Source organism: Aythya marila (assembly GCF_965140915.1).
Source record: "Aythya marila genome assembly, chromosome: 1".
Lineage (NCBI taxonomy): Eukaryota > Metazoa > Chordata > Aves > Anseriformes > Anatidae > Aythya > Aythya marila.
In genome coordinates, this window is record NC_139042.1 from 96,904,496 (window position 1) to 96,927,012 (window position 22,517).

The 22,517-nt window shown below is 37.9% G+C and overlaps 1 protein-coding gene across 1 annotated transcript in view; it reads right to left on the reverse strand.

Annotated features, from left to right (window-relative positions):
- Nucleotides 1–5,340, reverse strand: part of SAMSN1 (SAM domain, SH3 domain and nuclear localization signals 1) — a 35,377-nt gene extending 30,037 nt beyond the window's left edge. Inside the window, exon 1 of the mRNA XM_082771547.1 lies at nt 5,146–5,340. Within this exon, the coding sequence (XP_082627673.1) occupies nt 5,146–5,202 (57 nt within the window). The 5' untranslated portion in view covers nt 5,203–5,340. The remainder of the gene's footprint in view (nt 1–5,145) is intronic.
- Nucleotides 5,341–22,517: the final 17,177 nt, after the last annotated feature.

Genomic DNA, 22,517 nt, shown 5'->3' on the forward strand with positions numbered 1-22,517 from the left:
TGTAGACCAAAGGAAAAATAAAATTTTGGCTGATAATCAGTATTTAGAAACAAGATGTTGATATGAAAAAGGAAGAAAAATAACAGAGATAAGAGGAGCAGTAATATGATTGCAGAACTTTCCACTTACACAAGAAAAATACCCCAGGGTTAACTCTAACCCTGTTCAATTTTTTTACGAAGTCTTAGGGAGACAGGAAACACCTTCTGACGTGTCACCTGCAATCCCTTTTTTCCTCATCTGCACATACATGATTATTACTAGTATGATTTTTTCTTTCTCTGAACCCTTCCTTGATAAAAGCCCACAGGTATTTCCACTGTGAACCAGATTCTCAAAACTACTTCCCAGATGTCATCTGTTTCTGCTTATTTAACAGAGTTCAAATGGATTTTGACAAACAGTGTTTCTTCAAGAGGCAATGGAGTAAAGACCTTTAATGACAGAACTATGTGTCATCTTTGCCTACGAGCATAAATTTGCACAGCGGGCAGTATGGTGAAAACAGCTTATCATCAACTCATCACCTCTCATCACTGTTAGAATGAAATGCAAATGGAAATGAACATCACTTCAGTCATGGCTGTGAAAATTAGCATCTGTGACATTAGCAGTGGCTCATTTCTTATACACTCAAAATTTCAGGGAGAAAGAAAGAATTTAAAACTTGCTATTTTCAGAACTCTACCAGTCTACCTTTGAAATAAAATTAAACCCCTCAGCTTTACCCACTCAAGAATAAATCCTAGTTAATATTCATTAGCAATGCACAATCTCTTCACTGCAGATCTTGTCCTACAGAAGATGTAATTGTCTTGAATCTTTTTTTTTTTTTTTTTTTCCCTTTAGGTTTGCTGTACCTATTTTCTATTTTATTTTTTTCAGTAAATATTCCACATTAGACTGCACAAGCCACTGTCTAAGAAAAGTGGAGCACCAAAAAACTTGCTTGTAACATCTGTCTGCACTAAAGGCTTCAAACACAGGCAAGTGATAAACTTTACACAGATGACAAATCCCATAGAAATCAATAGGATCACAGCTAATTTGATCATTTATATGTTTTCAGGATAAGGATCAGGCCTTCTGTGAAGAATATACACAGAAGAGAAATTCTGGACTCTTTAAATCTATGGTAAAAATGTGCATTGATTTCTGTGCAGGCAGGGTTTCAAATAATGCTTATAAAAAGGAAAATTAATGATATGAAATACTACTAGGGGACAAAGTTGCACAGTAAAATATTTCCTTCCATTGGATTTGCCACTATTTTATTATAGCCCTGAAAATAAATAATAGTTTATCACCTTAGTAAGTGACTATTGATTTAATTAGAAGCTTGGACGTATTTTTGCCTAAACAAAATACACAGGCATTGACCCTGAATTGTCTTATACCAGAAGTAAGCCAAGCTCCACACATCGAGTATATTTGGAAGCAGAAAAAGAAAACAAAAATGTCTCAAACCTTTAGCATAAACATAGATCATCTGTCATGTAAAATAATGACATAAGACTTTCCAGAAAGCAAAGCCAGGAAAAAAATGGCACAAAGTCGTGTTTGCTTCAGCTTGAAGTAAAGCCAAGAATCATCATGCAGCTCTCAAGTTTGCTATGTCTGTAGGAATTTGAGAGAAACATAAGAAAAGCTTCTGCCCAGCATGTTACATTGTGTGAAGTGAGCAGCACAGTGCAGGGTCCAGCAATGCAGGGGACCCTCTCTGGCTGCAGCAAGCTGCTGGGGCCAAGGTGGACTCTGGTGATCAGTGCCACAAACGTGATCAGGCTATGTGCAAGCCCTAGTTTGTTTGACCTCACCTGCCCACAAATAATACTGAGATGTGGCTTGGAACAGCTACACCACATAAACCAAGTCATGTCCAGGCTGACAGAAAAGTGAAGGGGACAGGTGAGTTCTGAAAGGATGCGCTGAGAGTGCATGAGAAGTGCTTCGTGGGAAGTGCTCGTGCTGTACTGTGATAGAAAGTCATTTAAGGACCTGCACAGACAGACAGGTTGGATTAGAAAGAGGACAGACTTGAAATAGAGAGCTTAAACCCTCAATAAGTATGAATTTCTTCAATATTAGGCAGTGTATTTTTAAGCCTTAGGACTGTTCCTTTACAATTCAACTGCCTAGGTTCTCAGCTGCTGTACAAGGTGTAAATGTATAAATCCACAGCAGTATGTGCAGCTATAATGATAAACATTAGCAAATGATCAGAATCCTTTCAGTATCTCTTTTGAAAATATTTATCTCCCCATTTTCTCTGGGATAACACCAGGTATAATTTTATTTTTTTTTTAAATATATATATTTTGCTCAAAAATGAATGTTTATTACATTTATTATCTACTTTACATACAAATCATATAGTAGTTACATACATATCCACACATATATAAAAGCTGCCAGATATGCAAAATTGTTATTATGTATGTCTGCAGTGCTATAGTAATCCTTGCTGTATAAGGAAAAACTGCAACACTAGAATTTCATGGCAATGGACAAGTATCAACCTTTGGACAGAAGACACTGAGAGCTGCAAGATGCTATTTCTTATCTATGTAGCACCTAGCACATTTGCTGAATTCTCTAAAATGCCACAACAGTGAAGTAAATGTATTACAGAGAACTGGCAGTTAGATAAGTGAAAGTCTGTATTAGTCCTCCACTGGCCACTGACCTGCCCACCACTACTAGTGGCTCTATACAGGGACAGTGAATTGCCAAGTGAAAGGTTTTAACAGCAACTGTGCATGGTATTCCTTCATCTTTATCAAAATGTATAACCACATACACTTCATGGACATTAGGTAATTTCACATTAGACTGTAATAAAAACAAAGGGATTAAAAAGAAAATGAAGGTGAAACACTTGAATCGATGCACAAAAGTTCATATAAATATGATAAAGACAACTGGTCACAGTGGGTAAGACTGAGTTGCCTAAACAGGTGTTTTGGTTGTCCTGTTTGTGGGTCTAAGGTGGCAAACCACATTTTCACTTAACAGTCCTATGGCTTTCCCATAAGTCTTGTGTCATATGTGTCAGCCCCATGTGTCTGTTCTGGAGACACTAGGACATCTGGGACAGCCACCTAAAGCTGAGGAAAGGTAGCCCAAGAACTCCACAGTGACAATGACATCCTTCCCTGTGAGTATAAGGTGATGTCAAATATTACCTACACAGAGCAGGGGTTGCCAGGAAGACATCTAGAGTAGTCACTTATGAAATTCTGTAACTTCTGTTGGGAGGTGAAGACATGCATCCCATGTTACCCAATTCTGTATTGAGCAAGTTAGGTATTTGCGTTGCTTACGCAGTGCATGTTTCGAAACATGCTACATCAAACAAAAATTTCTATTCCGTGTGAGGGAGGTGGTGGAAGCTGTCTCCTCCCACAACCTTTTTGTGAATAGCATATTCAGCAAAAGATTCTCATAGTGGAAGGTTTACACAGTTCTTTGCAAAAGTGAGACTATAGTAGGTGAAGTGTTTCAAAGTATGCTATTAAGGCAAAAAGATTCTAAACTACTTCACAAAGACTTTCCAATTTCTGGTAAACATTTAAAGAAGACTGTCAGCCCAGCTATGTCAGGAGGTTTGACAATCAGTCAAGTGTTTAGACTCTCTTTATCTCTGCTTTACACACACAGTGAATCCGTATATATATATATAATGTTCACAGACTTTTATGTGTATATATAAATATATATATATATATATTTGCAGATTCACAGAGATTCAGAGATTCAAGAAGCTACAATGCCAGCATTTTAATAGCATGGAATACATTCATGAATGAATAACCAACTGTGTGGAAAACAAAGAATATCAGACCATTTGTTAAGTAAAGTATTATTCTGGAAGAAGAGAGTGAACAAAAATGAATTTTGCAAATAATCAGTGGATTCAGGGTCTCATGATCCTTTCTTACTTATAGTGTAATTCAATACTAACTATACTCCTTCCCTGCCTTTAAAAAACAGTAAGATGGTGGAACAGAAGCAAATAGATACCATATAAACAAATGAAACACTTAAAATATATACACATCCATGGAAAAATGACTTCAAAATTGTTTCAAATCCATGGAACATATCATTAATTTTAATTGTTAATGAATCAGAGACTAAAACTGCAAATGTGATATATAAAAGCCAATGCCGTGTAAAACCAGAAGACATGCTTTCTGAAAAACTGTCTTCAATAAGCTTTTGGAATACAGAAGTCACAATGTGAGGTGTGTTCCCAAACAATGAGAGGATGGATATGTAAACTAAGAGACACTGAGTTACTGAAATCAGAGGTTTACGAAATGGGTTTTCTAGTCTCTTATTTAAATTTTAAGCACTGAAAAATTGATAGGGAAGTGCTTACATCTAGCAGCATCCATTTCTCTTAATGCTCACAACACAATTTGAAAGGTTATTCTACACACAGTCCAGGGACTTAAAGTAAAGTTGTACGGCAGGACATATCCTCATGCATCTTCCAAAACTCACACTTTCTTTCTTGCAACTCCAGCTTGTAGAAAGTGTCCAGTGTAGCAACTTATCGATTTATTCAGACTATTTCTTTCAAGCTGAAAATATTCCCAGAAAAGTGAAGACGACTAACACTGATTGCCAAGTACCATCTCCTCCTCTATTAATGATGATACAAAAGCAAATCTATTAAAAAAAAGGAACAAATATAGTTTTTCTAATCCATCACTACTTCTCACACTCTTTCGTGGGACATCATCCATTTATTACAAGTGCAAGGGAGAAAGGGAGCTTTTGTGAGTGTCTCTCATTAAAGCTTAATGCAGAACATACACTGAGAGACAACATCCAGTACCAGGACCCTATAGTAGCTTCAGAATTATGATTTCTTGGATCAGATCATTAATTTTATAAAGAGAGTACATAAAACTAAATTCTTGAAATTATACTACAGAGGGACATGCTGAGGAAATCCTGAATTACTTGAGGTTTTGGTTTTCAGCTCCACATTTTCTGTAAAGGCTGCAAAATCTTAAGAGCTACTCCACGGAATTACAACCAGTCCTACGCCTCTCAAGTACCTAAATATTCCTTTTAAATCTTGTTAAGAATTCCTGTTATAATTCATTGACAATAACAGCTAAACATTCTTACCTTTGGTTTTTGGCTTTTCTCCTTATCAGACACATTGGATGGTTTTCTCTTCAACATTTTAAATTCAGGTTTATCCAACTGATGTGCAACTGTTACTGGCTTGCAACTAAACTAAGCACAAAAAAATGTATACCACACAAGAGCACATCAGTTAATGCAGTTCCTTATTCTGTCAGGATGTGACCACACAGCTGCTTTGCAGAACGGGTGAGCAAGCTGAAATGGTAGTTTGGGGAGGTAGTGAGGAAGGAGGGGAGGAAGTGACAGGGGAGAGAGAGAGAGAGAGGTGCACTAACGAGATGGTTTGAAAATGAGGACAGGGTGCAGAGTAAGAAATTCTTTAAAACTTCTGTGTTACTGTCTGGCCTCAATAAGACATTGCACAACCTCAAGAAATCATTCTCTTTTCCTCTCTCATTTTTCCCACTCAACCTACTGGCACTAACTGCACCCTTCATTTCAGCTTGTACTGAGACTTGAATGTGAAGAAGGTGTGCTGCGCTTCTGAGCACCAAGGGATATTATTTCCCAGCAGATCTGTGCACTATGACCGTGTGCACCATGGCACACGGTCAAGCTGCTCCCTAATGTCTCCCTTTCTCACTTAGCTCATGCAATAAATGCAAGATTAAAGGCTAGTGTTTGGGAGAGAAGGAAGGATTTCTAAAGCCATTTTCTTATTTTGCATGGTAGAATTTTTTTATTTTTTTTTTGCCTTTCATCACAGAATTTGGACACCCTGAAATAGCACTTTTCAGTCTTCCACTGTTGTTGATTCTGTGGCAAAGTAGAAGGGAGAACAACCAAATCTAACAGAAGGCTTACAACAAAGAGCCATGGGAGAATGATAAATTAAAGTTCTTTTTTTTACCCCCTTTAAAAACAAGTCAGGGATAAATGAAAGTGGTGGTACTAAGATAGCTTAGAATTTATGCTTATTTTTGTTTGATATAATTTGCCAAAGTCAAACACACACAAATCTGGACTATTGTTAAAAAAAAAAAAAACAAAACTTATTTGTTGTGAATCATAAAACATAAAGCCTGAAAAGATGGGGGAAAACAAAACAAAACAAAACACAGCTTTTTGCTGAAAAATGGATGAAAATTCTCAATTACAAACCTAAAATCTTTGGGCTACCCATAGAAATTCAATGAAATCATAACATTACTACAAAGGAATAAAGAAATCTATTTTTAAGTGAATTGCAGAACTGACAAAATGAAGAAAAAAACTTTGGTTGAAAATATTTTTTTCAACCTTTTGTTGACATTTTTCCAAAATGAAAAAAAAAAAAGTTTTCAAAAATATCTAATTTAAGCAATTTTTTTTCTCATAAGATTCGCATTGGTAAAACCTCTTTACAAAAAGCAATTTTGTGAAAACTCTCTTGCACCAAATAATTCACAAGTCATTGTGAATCCAAATACTCAGTGCACACACCCTAGTAAAGTCCAGTCTTTTTTTTCTGAATGTCATCATTTTACATGTAATAGTAGATCTGGGTGAACACAGACTTCAAGAGAAGCTGAAACAAGAACCACCCGAACTGAACAACAGAAGAACTGATAGTCAAAACTGATAAGAGATGCATAGGTCTGATTTTTTAGAATTTCTTTTCCCAACACCAAGCACACTTATAATTTTTTGAAGCATAAATGAGGAGACAATGCTGGATAGGCAGGCAGTCTCTTTGTTCATCCTCTATCACATGAATACTGCAAGGAGGGAAAATACAGTACTCATCAGATGAATTCCTATTTCAGTTTCCTATTTGGACTTCCAGTTAAATATATAAGAAAAGTTTTGAGGGCCTTCTTGGATTCTGATGGATATGCAACTGAATGGACTGAGACTGATGGGTAAGTTATGCTTACATATGCTAATGGCAAAATGAGGTTTTCCTTTTCAGAACTTCTAAGAACTGGGTGGTTAAGAAATAGAGGAGGAACTGGGCTTAAGATACAGAGATTATGTCAAATATAAAGCAAGATTGTTCTTCAGGTTATTGGGTTGCAGTGAAATACGTGTTGAACCTCAGCCAGTTAACCAAGATGTTTCACTTCACATTTTAATCAGAACTACTCTCATTTAGAATAGAGCTGAATTTTATTATCAATAATAAGATATCTCTCATATCTCATCATCATTATTATTAATTAAATATGGATTATTATTAATAATGACAATGATAAACTCTGAGGGATATGTTATTCATAATTATTAATAATTAAAATAATTAATTGTTATTAATAATATTGATGAAATATAAGGTATATGTTTCTTCCATGTATCTGTTACCAACACTCATTTTAGTTTTTAACCCTGAGGAGGTTTTACCATGGATATTTAATCGACCTTAGTAATTCAGTAGAGCCATATGTTGTTATAGTAGTTGTATGTATGTTTTACAGTGATTAAACCCAATTATTTATCTACATATATATACATTGCAGTATATTGCTTTTCTTTTTAATCTGACCCAAACTGGAGGATTAAATAAGACTGTGCTGATAATTAGACTGTGATTTCCTGTCTCAGGCCACTGTTAAAATCTTCATGATTAATAAAATGAGAACTCATCTGAAGAGTAATATATGAGCTTCCTTTCTGTAGAATATTTATTGTTAAACAGGAAGAAAGAGGCCATTTCAAGAGATATAGTACCCACCCATATCTATTTCCTTTCCTCATCCACATATCAGAAAAATTATAGCAGCTTGAAAGCTGACCTGATTAGGTTCTTGCCCTTGGAAGGTTGACCCACACTAGTTTTAAAAAGTAACAAAGTGAAGAAAATCAAACATATATAACAGTAAATTCATTTAATCCAGTTAACCAATATATTTAAAAGAGGGATTTTATGTTTTAAGAATTAATAATAAGCCTGGTGCTTATATCCTCTGTATTTCAAGCAGATTTTGCAAAGAGGAATGAATACCTATGTAAAATTAAAATAAAAATTCTCATATTTAATTTTCTGTTGGACATGATTACAGGTAACCTATTCCATTTCCTTGTTGGTTTTTGGAACTGATCCAAGCCACAGTGAAATCAATAGAATTTTTTCAGATTAATTTTATGGGGCTTAGATTGGACTCCATCCTGAAATACATAGGCAATGCCACTCTTCTCTCTCTAAAGTCCAAGGGGAAAAAAGGTTTTCCACTTAAAAATAATTAAGATGACCCCATGAGAATGATTCCCAATGTCATTATATTTATAAAAGGCAATATACATTATAGCTTATTATCATTATTCAGTTTTAATGAGTGGACTATGATGAAAGATCCTGGATACTCAAGTGCTTTATGTGTCACCCTCGCACACAGTATCAAGTGTCACAACAGTATCAAGCACCACACTCCTCAGTGACTGTCCAGTTACCTTGCCTGGAAAGAAGAAACTACTTCCAGACTAAGCTGCAAGTACAAACTCATGTTTTCTGTATCTGATTATTTTTATAGATCTACAAAGTAGAGTGAAAATTAGAATTAAGGGTTTGACATAGTGGTCACTTGTCAAAACACAAAGAAAATTAGATATTTTTCATATTAGCAACTCAGTTTTCACTGCCTGTCAAACAAATCTGGCCCAAGTTTAACTGAAGACTCAGAGATACGTGGGGACTGTACATTGCTTTCCCTTATGCTAAGTGATCCCAAAGTGTGTTAGTCTGTTTTAATTAAATTAAAACTTGAGTATTTCACAAGAAAAGAAGGGTGCCTTCAGCCTCTGCTTTTATGTCCATGTCTCTCTGTGTATGATCTGGCTTGCTTAGGTATTGCAGAAATCTCAGAACAGGAAGTGGAGCTGAGCAAATAATTTGCCGTGAATAATTTACTTAACAATTTTAGTCTTTATTTCCTCAAGGAATGCTCATGAGCAGAACACAATTTCCTCAAATGTACTAATTACTTGTCAGAATATAGCTAGATACTTCCCTCTCCTGGTCTAATCTGTACAAGGGCCAGCTACAGTGCAGTTACTGCTACTTGTCAGCACAGTTCTCTCCATAAACTATGGTGGCAAAGAGGCTACCGAAATTAAAGGAAGAAGAGTGAAAAAGTGAGGTCCCTCTCCCACTGGCGTGAGCATCCCTTTACCACTAGCAAAAGAAGCCAGATGTTGTTGGCTGGGCTGTCTTTTAAACTAAACATGTTTTAACTCTAAACATTGTTTTAACTCTGAAGACTGAGGCTCTGTTTTTTCTTTGAGATTATGGGGAATGGAGCTGGAGTTTAAGGTCCCATACTCACTGTAGATTCATCACTCTGAACACCCAAAACTTAGCCCTCAAAATTGGTCCACAACAGTTATGGACTTTTCTTCACACAATGAGTTGTGTAATTTCTTATTGAATTGGATCCCATATGCTTTTTATCAGGAGAAAAAAAAAATGAAAAAGAAAAAGAAAAAAAGAAAAAGAGGCAACATAAACTCAGGTTCTGAGAAAGACAAAACAGGATTAACAATATTTTAAGTTTACGCCCTTGATTTGCCATAGGGTTGACACTATATCAAGAAGACTCCTATCCTGTATGAGGTAGAATTCTTATGAAGGCTGTAGAAACTGGTTATTCAGCAAAGCTTAAAATCAAACACCTAAAGGTTGCTTCAAAAACTTTATCTTCTCTAGATAATTTAAATTGGGGGCAGGGGGATTTTTAATGTTATACATCTACTGAAACAGCATCAGGAAACAACAGAGTGGAGTCCAAGCTTGTTAAAGCGACAGTAAGAGCACAGATAAGCAGGAATATTGCCATTATGTTGAGTTCCAGAAAATGTGAATTCAGCCTCCCTGAGACTCTTGGGCTTCCTTTTCTTCCTGAAAAAAAATATTTTTGCAATTCTTTCTTTCTATATGCTAATCCTTTGCCACTAAGGTCAATGGAGTCGCAAAGAAATATGGCAGGGACAAGCTATAGAGCATCACTACCAAAGCTCCTACTGAATTTAGAGTCATGTCTGGCACAAAGAACAGTTCCTAGTGGGTAAGAAAAAATGTCTTATTGCCAGGCCCCCAGACATGGTCCTTGGCATGGTCCCAACATCACATGGCCTAAGGGGAAAATGAAGTACCAAGAACTTATCTCAAACTTTGCTCCCAGCACATTCTCTTGTATTAGCTGTAGATGAACAGATCAGTCATACCTACACTATGTCAAGTTAGCACTAACACTAATAAAAATCTATTCTGTTGTGACAGAAGGATTCTCAAGGAGATTGGCTTTCACCTATTGAAAAAATCCTTTTCTTATTACCTTGAAGAGTAAGAGCCAAAGTTGTATCTATATCTTCTAGGTATGCCTGTTGGGAAAACTCAAAGTCAGCAAGGTTGCTATCTTGTAAAACATAGCCACAGGCTTATCCAGTATCCCTGTAATAATTTCCAACAGAAATATGTGTGTCACTGGTGGTTTTCCTGTATAGTTTATTGTAAGAAGAGCTCATTTTATAGTCTGTGATGAATAACAGAAAGCAACTGACAAGATGCTGCTGCTGTGGGTTCAGGCATGTATGTGAATAGGATGCTGTTTCTCAGAGTGAATGTTAAGTGGTACCTCAAAGGTGCATGGCAATGTTTGTGCCTGAGACATCTCAGTGGATTCTGTTAGTGAACACTGGGATTGCTTATCAGATGCAAGGGCATTTTATCCCACATAATTTGCAGGTTTGCATAACTGTTGTTTTTTAATTATCCAGATGAAGCTCAGCCTCCCAGAAATGCATTTAAAGATAAAAATGACAGCTGCCTTGCATATCTATTCAAAAAGCCCAAACATGAGATTTGTGATGAAGGAAACTGATACAAAAATAAATTTAGGCTCTCTGTCTTAATCTTACACACAAAATGTGACATGCTTCATTTGGCATTTAGAAGACCAGCTTAATGCAGCGGCATTGGCAGTGCAGCAGGGGATTTTCTCAAGGTATGTACATGATGTCTTCCTGCCTATCTCTGATTAGAATCAAGATCAACAAAAGTAAATTCTGATTAACTCTGATACACAGCCTGCTGTCAGGAAACTCTTTGTAGTTTGAGCTATCTTTTACCAGTAAACATCTCCTGCTGAATTTCTTTGCTGATGTCAGAGTGTCAAGTTTCTATGTCATCACAGCATTAGGACTGGTCTTCAGATGATAACATGAAAAGGAATAAAGGCTGACATTCACTTGTAGGGCTTCAGTTTCATTTTGCTTTGAAAGGAAAAGGTACTCTTCCTGTTTTCCCTAGTTTGAAGTGGATGATAATCAAAATTTGGAAGTGACAGAGAGGGACAAATTTGCTTTATTTGCAATTGTTTTATAAATTTTCCTTCAACTCATCTAACTGATGTGATAGTCAGCAGAAACACAAAATTGCTTCATTGCCAAAATAGGTGATTAGTTTCAATCTTCTATTTGATTTTCTTCTTGAAATGCTGTGCACTGGAGTGGCTTATCTGTTGCAACACTTGATTCAGGTGCTAACATCTATGGCAATACCTTCAAAATCAAGCAGTGTGTGGTCAGGTTAGCTCCATCAGCAGACCTGCCAAATCACATATACTGGGAATGAGACTTGAGCAGCTGATTTGCTCTCGCCCTTGCTTCCAGGCCTGAATCTCCCTGCAGGGAGGTCTGCCTCCTGCTCTGGCAGGCACAGGTAGTTAGCCCAACCCATTGGCCTCATGCTCCAGTAAAGGGGTGATCCAGGGTGGGCAAACTGCAGCCACACTGAGCTCCACCATACAGAAGAGAAGGTGCTTTTTCTGATGGAGTTCAGCACTGAGTCCCTCTCTGGGGAGGACTGGCCAGGTGATTGCTCAGGCCTTCAGGGGACACTTCAGACTGAATGATCATGATTGAGCAAGTTGCCCCAGGCCAGCTGAGCCTCACTAACAAGATGGGAAGATGCTCTTAGCCCATCACCAAGATGAAGTGAAGCACATTCTCATAAATTTATTTCATTAAGGATTTAAGATAATGTGCATTATCCCAGGCTGTCTGTGGACTAAAAGCACTCACAGGGACAGTCATGGTACTCAGCAGTTGCAAGGTAATTACCTACATATCAGTAACTTGTCTTTGGGGACTGAAGGGAATGGACAGAGGAGGCTGTCTGCAAACTCTGCTCTGTTGGATGGATGCTTTGCCTCTTTACAAACAACCCACTTTCCTTTAGGATTCCCTCTGCCAACCTTGATTTTTTTTTTTTTTTTTTCAATGTGTTATCAAACTCTTTCCTTTCTCACTTCCCCACAAGTGTATGAGCTTTTTGACTCAATCTTTGTATATCATATTTCTAGAGCATCTTTTACTACCTCTTACTTTCTTTTATGTGATCCCTGTTACTTCTTTCACACACACTGTCTTGGGTGCTTTCTATTTCCTTTGCCTTGCTGCTGCAAAGGAAAGCAGACGTTGATGAAAAAGTGACAAAACCTTTCCCTACAACAGCTTGATGATCTGCTACAAGCTCTACTGAGATACAGACTAGGACAGAAAACTGGAGAGGTGTCTCACTCCAGGAGTAGAAAACCTCTGAAAGGTAGATACAGGCCTGTTATTTTACAGGAAGTAATTTATATATCTATATGTACAAATATATATGGTCACTTGAATTAATTGATTTCATCCTTCTCCACTTGTACAAATCTCTCTGTAGGATGTGAGCTGTCATCTGTATGCATCTGAAAACCGTTTTGTGAACTATGACAGTGGCTAACACACTAGTCATAGAATTATAGAATGGTTTGGGTTGGAAGGGACTTTAAAGATCTTCTAATTACGACCCCTCATGCCATAGGCAGGGACACCTTCTGCTAGTACCCTGTCAATGTTTTTTATTTTTATTTTATTTTATTTTATTTTATTTTTGATTTTTGATACAAAAAGCCACATGTACTGTTGTATTGCTGAGTTTTGAGCAAGGATGATAAGCGAGAAAGGAAATCTGCATTTTAAAACACTACACAATCCAGAACTAAACACAGAAATCCCCAAAAGATCTGCAATATCGCCTGTCTTGTGATCCTAAAGTATCTGAACTCTTGATTTTTCCATTTCCCATGCACTGTTTGTTGTCACTTCTTGTGGTATGCTGTCAAACGTAAGTTGTAAGTAGAAGTGAACAAGAATTTTCATGTCATTTACCTAATTAATTTGGTCCTTTCACAAAAAATAGTCAGCCAGATTTCTTCAAATGGATTAGAGCATAAGCACTTCCAGCAAGAATTATGTTTTGTTCAAGTTTCCAATTTGTTTTGCTCCTGTATTAGTGAAGGTGAATTTCTTCAATCAATTAAATATTGTCAGAAAATCAGTCCAGAAATTTCATACCATAGATGAATTCCTTTCAAAATAAAGAAGAATATTCTGATACAAGTCACTGACCACCTCTTTCTCAAATAAACAAACAAAATAACTTAGTCTCTGTCTTCTAAGTGTCTGTTCATATACCTAAAAGTATTTAAATGGCAGAATTTTATTTTTCAGGCCCTATTCTTTATTTTACCCACAATTATTTTTTCAAAGCTGGGTGAAAACCCAATATTTAAACTGAGTATTCAGTTTCTAAAAAGAAGTTTGAAATTATGCAAAATATGCCCTGCTTTTATACAGTGTCACAACAGACACTTTACTGGACTTTAAAATACATTGATTCTAATAATTCATCAGCTCTGGAAATTTTAATGTCATTCTGGCACTGAAAATCCTCACTCCTCCATTTATGCCACTGCAAAGCACTAATATCATATGACTTTACCTATACTTCTATAAGATGAAAACAGAACTCATTTATCCTAATTTATGAAAGGCTTATTTCACAAATAGGCTTTACAGGAACACTTTAAAGCATGCAAAATGTCTTACTGAAGACAATAACTAGCCCAATCAACACTCACATAACAAGCAAGCAAACATAATCATCTCCCGAGACAACTTGGAAATTTCAGAAAATTAATGTTTCTTAAACGAAAAGTCATTTACATCAGCTGAGAACACAAGGAATATAAGGCATTTCTGTATGCACTGCTACCTACCACCTACATAGTCTTATAAAGTAAGGCAAAGATCATTGATTCATCCTAGGCTGTGGTTTCCCTAGCCCTGCATTCAATGAAATTCTTACCAAATTAGCCATATAAATGGTATACTGAGCTAATGCAAGCAACATAAAGATTAAATATTTTGACTCCAAAAGGGAAGTTTTTCACCAATTCAACAAGCACAAGATCAGACCAAAGTTCATGTTTCAAAAGTGAATCTATGCAGAAGTAAAACCGCATTTCTCTGTGTAGGGAGATAAATTGCACTTAAAAAGTTGCGGTCTCAGGCAGATCCCGAGACACCTTATGGCTTCATTGGTCAAAACCTTCATGCCAGCACCAGGAGCTAATGCATTAACACAACACAGGACCAGAACACAGTCTGCAGCAACTGACTTATTCAACAGGAACACTGCTTAAACAGAGTTAATGCATACTTTGTTTTGCTTTGTAAGATGTATGGAAAGAAACGATGACTTTATATATTTTTTAGTAAAAAAAAAAAAAAAAAAAAAGAAAAGAAAAATGCCAATTATAAAATGCTAGACTGACATGAGATAATGATCCACAAGAAGGATAATATTATCACAGCATAAGTATATAAGGCAACAGACAGACAATACATTTTCTCTTGGTATGCAAAAGTGCATCATTTTGGCAATTTTAAAGGATGCTAACAGGAAGTCATCCTTTCATCAGACAGTTGGTTATCAACAAATGCACTTAGTTTAATTATTTTTTGACTCTTAATCATGTTTTGTGAAGCAGGTAGCATTTCCCTTTCCTATTGTGAAATCATATGCCATTTACAAAGAAGTATATGATATGCACATTTTTTCCTGAACTTTTAACAAATACATTTCCCTTCATACTATATTCACAACAACAATCCAAAATAACCTTTCATTTCTCTCTCCAGCTGTAGCTCTAACAGCTATGTCAGAAGCAGAACCATGAAATCAGCTGAGGTGAATTGCAATGTCCTTCTGCAGTTATCTGAAACTATATTAAAGATGCTGTGGTATTTTTAAAATCTTTTACTGTAAATAAATTCAGTAAATTATCATTCTGTCTTATGCATGCTATCAAGCATGCTATACATGCTAACTACCCAAACTTACAGAACAGACCAACAACGTTTGTAGGAAAAGTTTGAAATTGCTAGGCTTTTTGGTAGTTAGGTAAGTTCTCTTCTAGGCTTAACAAAGTGTGACATAATTCCCTACATAGATGTGAAAAATCCAGTAAGGTATTAAAAATATAAAATAGGACAAGAGTTACCACAGTGAAGAGCAGCAGCATCAGATTTTTCGTATTTGTAAAACCCACTTTGAGATTGCATATTCAAAGTTACTGCAGACAAAGACACTAAATTTCTAAAATTTTCATGCTGCTATGCAGAAAGGTAGCTAGAAACATTGTGTGAGGCAGAATGGCAGCAGTAGGTATAACGTGTCAGCACAACTCAGTGGTGCATCTGTAGCAAAGCTAGAAGAATGAAGATTGAATCATGCTCTCCCAGGCTCCTCTTCTGCAAGCACAAAGCTTGAAGAATGAGTCCTTATACATGTACTTTAAGAGGTGATTTTCACTCACTTTGTGTATTCAGCTGAAGCAAGCCATATGACATTTAACCACTTTCTGATATAACAGTTTCTTAGATAAGGCTCCCCATGACAGAAGACATGGGGACATGACAGAAGACAAAGTAAGGCTCTACAGACATTGTTTCTAAAGAAACATCTACAGACATCAGGAAAGAATCTAAAAACATTAGGAAAATGAGAGCTTAAGTCCACTAGTATTCATGTCTTTTCAGCTAATTTCATTTTTTTTTCAATATTTCCATTAAAAGTAAACACTGAAACGTCAGTCATAGATCTTGACTGTTCTCCAACTTTAAAATCAAAGCCACTCCAAGTTCACAAGCATTTGCTTTCAACAGACACATATAAATATATTTCAGTTCCCATCACCTCACAAGGCTTAAAATTCAAAATAAGCTTTCTCAAGGCTCTAGGACAGGGTTTAAACAAGGAAATAGTGAGTACCTTTGAATTTAATTATATAAAACTTAGCTGTATTTTATATTTATATTTTAGCTGTAAATTATATTTAGATTTAGCTGTAATACTGTTCCCTTTTGTCTGACGCTCATGTATCTTCACACTCTGCAGTCTGGGGAGCATTGAGGGGTTCCTAGCTGTCTATTTGCCCTGCAAGAGAGGTGCTGAGTACCTGGGGAAAGGCTGAGCTGGTGGACTGATAGGAAGATCAGGGTTACAGGTGAACATAGCTGAAATGCTATAAAAAGCAACAGAAAACCTGTTTTGTAAGTGAAGCTAGCATAGAGAAGCAGCTGGGGATAGTTTCATTTCTTAGAAACCGAGTCCTGTTTTCATGTCTCAGCCACAGCTCATCACCTGAAAAACCATCATCATGGTCCTGCATGCTTTACTACCACCAATTCAGATGCTCTTTTCTTCTTTTCTGGGCAAAAAGAATAGTGTCTCAGCTTGGGTACCTGTGAGTATGACTCCTGTAAAAACCAACTGAACAATGGATTTATTCTAGGCAAGGATCTGGCTTCCCATCCTGTCACTGAAATAGGAACTAGAGCTGCAGCTTTGAGAAGTAGCTATCAAAACTGGAGCAGTTGAAAATTGGTGTCTCAGAAAAGCATTTTGGTGCATTCCAGGCATTCTGTTTAGCACTATATTTGTGCCAATGTGATTCCACATGTAATTGAGAAAGCTCTTCTAGGGCATGTGCAGGGCTCTTTCAACAGAAACACAGAAATGGAAGAAAGAAAAAAAAAAAAAAGAATAAAGTCAAACTGATTAAGAAAACTGAACAGACAGAAAGACTAAAAAATCACAGTGCTCTAGTGCACAAGAGAAACTTCTGTCTGAAATGAAGAAGAAATCTCTCAGCCATTCTCTTGGCTGTGCAAAAAGCAGAACAGGTCAAATGAAGTTTTCAGTTCTGAAGCACATTTTGCTATAGAAGAGCATTCTCAGTCAGAAATGTCAGAAAGTAGAGCTGAGGAGAAGAGTGTTTCTTCAACAAAGAAATAAGTGTCAAAATATGCATATCTACTAAGGGTCAAAGGGAAGATGGCTTGTCTGGCAAGAAAGCGAGTCAGACCAGCAGAAGAGCAAAACACCACATGGTCACTGAAATGACAGAAAACCATGACCATGCCAGCAGGGCTAGCATATTCATTGTAAGACACATGCCTGAGAGGAATGGAGAGTGAATGAACATAGGCATTGGCATAAGCAGTCACTTGCAGTTTCCCCAAACTAATTGTTAATTCCACCACTATATAATTCATCCACATAGAATAGGAATCAATCTTTTGAAGCTTTCTTCTCTCCTCTTACCTGCAAATGGAAGAAAAAAGACATCCTGATCTGTAGTAACCTTAGATTTTTCTTTCTCCTCACCAGAATCCCAGGTCTCCACTAGTTCTGGAAAATTACCCTTGGCCTTTAATTCTCACTGAATACCAACCACACGCTGCAACAGATGAATATTCTTACAGTATTAAGGACTAAAACCTGCTTCTGTTAAACCTAACCATGTTTCTAAGATACCGTGAGAAGAGAGAAACCCACTTCCAGTCACTCTCTGCCGTTTGGTTTCCAACATGAACATTTTTATCTACCAAGTCCTCTACTCTCTCTTTGCTGTAAAGGATGCCTGTGGCATTCTACAATCACAACCTCCATATCGCACAGTTATAGGGAGAGTAGATGGGTCAGCCCATGAAGTACCATGGTCTTAATATTTAAAGTATTGAGGAAGATTAGAAATGTTCTAATCAGCTTTTCTCTCTTTGTCCCAGGCTAACCAAAACAGTTTGGGAACACAATTAGTGAAGAGGGCCCCTCAGCTGTGATCCCAGTATGTGTTCTACCATACGCCCTGTCAGTGTCAGTCAAGCTCACCAAGGTCCCATACTTTAAAAACTTCCAATTAGATTTCCATGGCTTACAAATGGATGCAAGTCTTATTCAATTGCACAGACTGAGAAAAAGCAACAGAAGGCTGAAATGGCATATACAAAAATGATATGGACATTGGATTTCTAAGTATACTACTTTGTAAAGGTAGTGAAGATCTTAGCATACAAGTAACAGAAGGGCAGCTTCTAGTAAACACAAGGGAAAAAAATAGTAGCAGTCTGGGACAGACAACTGAACTACTTTCTGCAAGGCTAAGCTTGAGGAATAAACAGTATAAAAACCAACAACCTTTCACATTAAGGTCAAGTGTTTGTTAAAGTGGTGTCTGTAAAGTCTGTTTTTCTATTTTCTACCTGATTTTATGCTGATTCATAACATTGCAAACAGCAGACTAGATCATTCATTTCTCTTCTCCCCAGTGTACTTTGTGGTAACATGAAACTATATGCAGCATAGTAGTTTTTTTTATCTAGGAGTAATTCTTTCTTTCTTTCTTTCTTTCTTTTTTTTTTTTTTTTTTTTTTTTTTTTTTTTTTTTTTTTCCTGAAGTACTCAGTATTTTCTTAAATACATTTGTCCACATTCTGAGGAAGAACTATTCACAAATTACAACTCCTTTAGGAAGAATATTACTAACAATAATTTCACATGGCAATCTTGACACACCAAGAAAGCAATGCTCTGTGATGCTGCTAGCAAAATTTCAACCAACAGATATATTGAGAACAGCTGAACAATACAGAATAAAAAAAAAAAGACCTATGTCTAATTTAAATTTTCACATATTTGCTAACAGTGGCACCATGGCTATAAAATGGTAAAGTAGCACATTCAGTTCTATATTTAATTAAAGGTCAGAAATACAGACTTCTAAAATGTTTTCATAATACAAGAAGGTGGACGGGATGGGTGAGATCTGAGTTGTCTCTAAAATCTCTGTGCCAGAGAGTCGGCTAACACAGATATTTAATGTGTGTGCTGAAAGATGACCAGCTGGAGGAGTTTTGTGAGTTTGTTGTAGCTGAGGATGGATGTTTATTCTCACAGTTCTTGTTGAGATGACCAGCTTTGATGATCTGTCAGCCTTTTACTGGTTTAGGTGAAACAAGCAATGGCAATGTAAAACACCATAAGGGAGGCCCATGTAAAATGCTGAGGAGGAGGGAAAAGAAGAGAAAGAAAGGAAAGAAATCCAGGGAAGAAACTGGAGGAAGAGAATTGGGATCACTCATATTTTTCTCTCCAAATAGCAAGCTATCACTAAGAGATCCATTTTATTTTATTTTTTTCCCTTGTGATAACAGGAATAATTTACTGATAATTTACTATTTGCATATCAAACTTCGATTAAGGTTAGGCTCCAATCAGATTTGTATATGTTGCCAGGTGAATCTGGATAGTGTGTATACAACCTAGAGATTTGTCTGTTCCCATAACTAAATTGGCCACAGTTTGCTGACAGAATAGGACCTGAGTCTTACATATACAAGTTTTGGCTATTTGCTTCAATTCGGGACATTCAGGGCATTTCAGTACCACATCTCAGGCTCTCTCTTCCACATCATGCCTGTAGCAAAAACAAGAGAGTAGGTGCCAAGCCAAGATCAGCCAAGAAAATAACATTTTACTTTACTTATAGAATCAGAAAGAGTATTATGCAAAATTTTGGGTTTACTCTAGTAAGTAAATCAACATCAGAAAGAACATCTGTATCATCCTCTGAGTCTAATCCCCTCATAGCAAAATCACCAGTGTTGGCTTTTTTGATTCTTTAAAAGCAAAACCGAAAATCCAGTCCTTGTAATCTTCAATTGAGCCAGTTGGTAGAATGTAAATGCAAAGAATGAGATGTCTTACCACTGCCTGTAATCTAAATCTAAAGAGACTAAACCCACAGAGATACATTAAAGTCAGGGAGCAAACTGCCCATCGGGAAAGCAGATTGCAAAATAAACAATAATGCAGAAAAAAAGAAAAAGCACTAAACCTCTTGCTGGCACTTAATAGTAACATGTGCAGGACAAATCTCACCAGGGTAGAGAATGTTAACAGACTGTTTATGACAAAATGAAATAGAATTATTTGAATTGACACTTATGCTCTCATAAATCTGACCCATACTATTAAAGCATCCATACTATTAAAATACTAATAGCATTTGCCCAGGGGCTTCAGCCTTAGCTTGAGATGCTGAGAGTTGCTTCCATTAGGAGCTGGCATATGATGGAGGCCAGTGTTCCCGACACAATCTGGCTTCTACAGGGAATCCTATTGACTCACAGACAGGAGGACTCACCCCAAAGAGCACAGTCTTCTCTGAGCCTATTTCTGCCAAAACTCTGGCCCAAAGGTCTGTCTCCAGGGGCTCTCCTTTGTAGTCTGTGCTGCTGAGCCTATCCAGGGTATCACTGCTGCATCTTTATTAACTTTTTCTGGGTCAGTTTTCTCTCTCTCCTTATTATAGTTCTATCAATCAATGCTTTAGCCTTTCTGTTTTCTATGTCTGTAGTGGGTTTACGTGGCAAGGTTTTGGTAGCAGGGGGCTATAGGAGTGGTTTCTGTGAGAAAGATCTAGAAGCTGCCCCATGTTTGGGAAGGGCCCCATTGTTTTCCAGAGCTGAGCCAATAAGTGATGTTGTTTTGCGCCTCTGTGAGAGCATATTTAAGACAGGGAAAAAAACGCTGTGCCACACAGCAGCTGGGAGGGAGAGAGCAGTGAGGAATGGCCTTGCAGGCACCAAGGTCAGTGTAGAAGAAGGGGGAGAGGTGCTCCAGGCGCCGGAGCAGAAGTCCCCTGCGGCCTGTGGTGAGGACCATGGTGAAGCAGGTTGTCCCCCTGCAGCCCATGGAGTACCACGGTGGAGCAGGGTTCCATGCTGCAGCCCGTGGAGGAGATCACGGTGGAGCAGGTGGCCCTGCACCGACGGAGGCTGCCACCTGTGGAAGACCCCTGCCAGAGCAGATTCTGGGCCGGACCTGTAGCCCATGGAGAGGAGCCCACATAGGAGCAGGTGGCCTGGCAGGAGCTGCTGCCCATAGGGGAGCCAGGTTGGAGCAGTTTTCTCCTGAGGGATGGACCCCGTGGTACGGACCCATATCTGGAGCAGTTCTGGAAGAGCTGCTGCCTGTGGGAAGTCCACGCCGGATCAGTTCATCAAGGACTGCATCCCGTGGGTGGGACCCCACAGCACAGGGGACGAGAGTGACCGAGAAGGAGCGGCAGAGAAGAAGTGCTGTAGACTGACCATAACCCCCATTCCCCTGTTCCCCTGCGCCGCTCGGGAGGAGGAGATGGAAGAGGGTGGATGGGGGGGGGAAGGTGCTTTTGGTTTCTTTCCTTTGTTTCTCACTTCTCTAGCTTGTTAGTAATGAGCAATAAATCTTACTATCTTCTTATGCTGAGTCTGTTTTGCCCGTTACAGTAATTATTGAGTGATTTTCTCATCCTTATCTCAACCCTTGAGCCCTTTTCACATATTTTCTCCCCATTCCTCTTTGAGGAGGGGGAGTGTGAGAGCAGCTGTGGTGGAGCTCGGCTGCCCACTCGAGCGAAACCACGACAATGTCAAATCCCTTGAAAATCTTCTGTGCTTCATTTAGAAAGACAAATCCCATGTATCATGTACTGCTTTTGTTGCGTGGACTACTATATCATATATATATATATATATATATATATATATAAAAGCTAAATGACTACATTAATGTATTTAAGAATATGATTGCTATATTGACCCACTTCATTGCAGCAACGATCTGTTGTGTGTGTGTACCTTTCCTAAAGATGTATAAGGACACATTAGAGAAAATGCTGTTTTCAGCACGTACAAAGTCAGGACAGGAGACTCTCTGATATGAAGTTCTGGTTACTCGGGGCTCCATTTGAACACCCAGCTGGCAGGTGTCTGCAGCTATCTTGCCTCCTGTGGTTTAGATTCACTTTCCTGGGAGCTGGCATTATTGCACAGTATCACAGAATCACAGAACAGTTTGAATTGGAAGGGACCTTAAAGAGCAGTTCCAAGCCCTTTGCTACAGGCAGGGACACCTCCCACTAGACCAGGTTGCTCAAAGCCCCATCTAGCCTGGCCTTGAACACCTCCAGGGAGGGGGCATCCACAGCTTCTTTGGGCAATCTGTACCTCACCACCTTCACAGTAAAGAATTTCTTCCTAAATCTACCCTCTTTTAGTTTAAAACCATTACTCTTTGTCCTATCACTACACTCCATAACAAGGAGTCTCTCTCCTGCTTTCTTGTAGGTCCTCTTTAGGTAGTGACTCCCTCAGCCTGTCTTCTTAAGAGTGTTTAACAGCACGGGTCCCAGTACCAACCCCTGGGAACACCACTCGTCACTCTACTT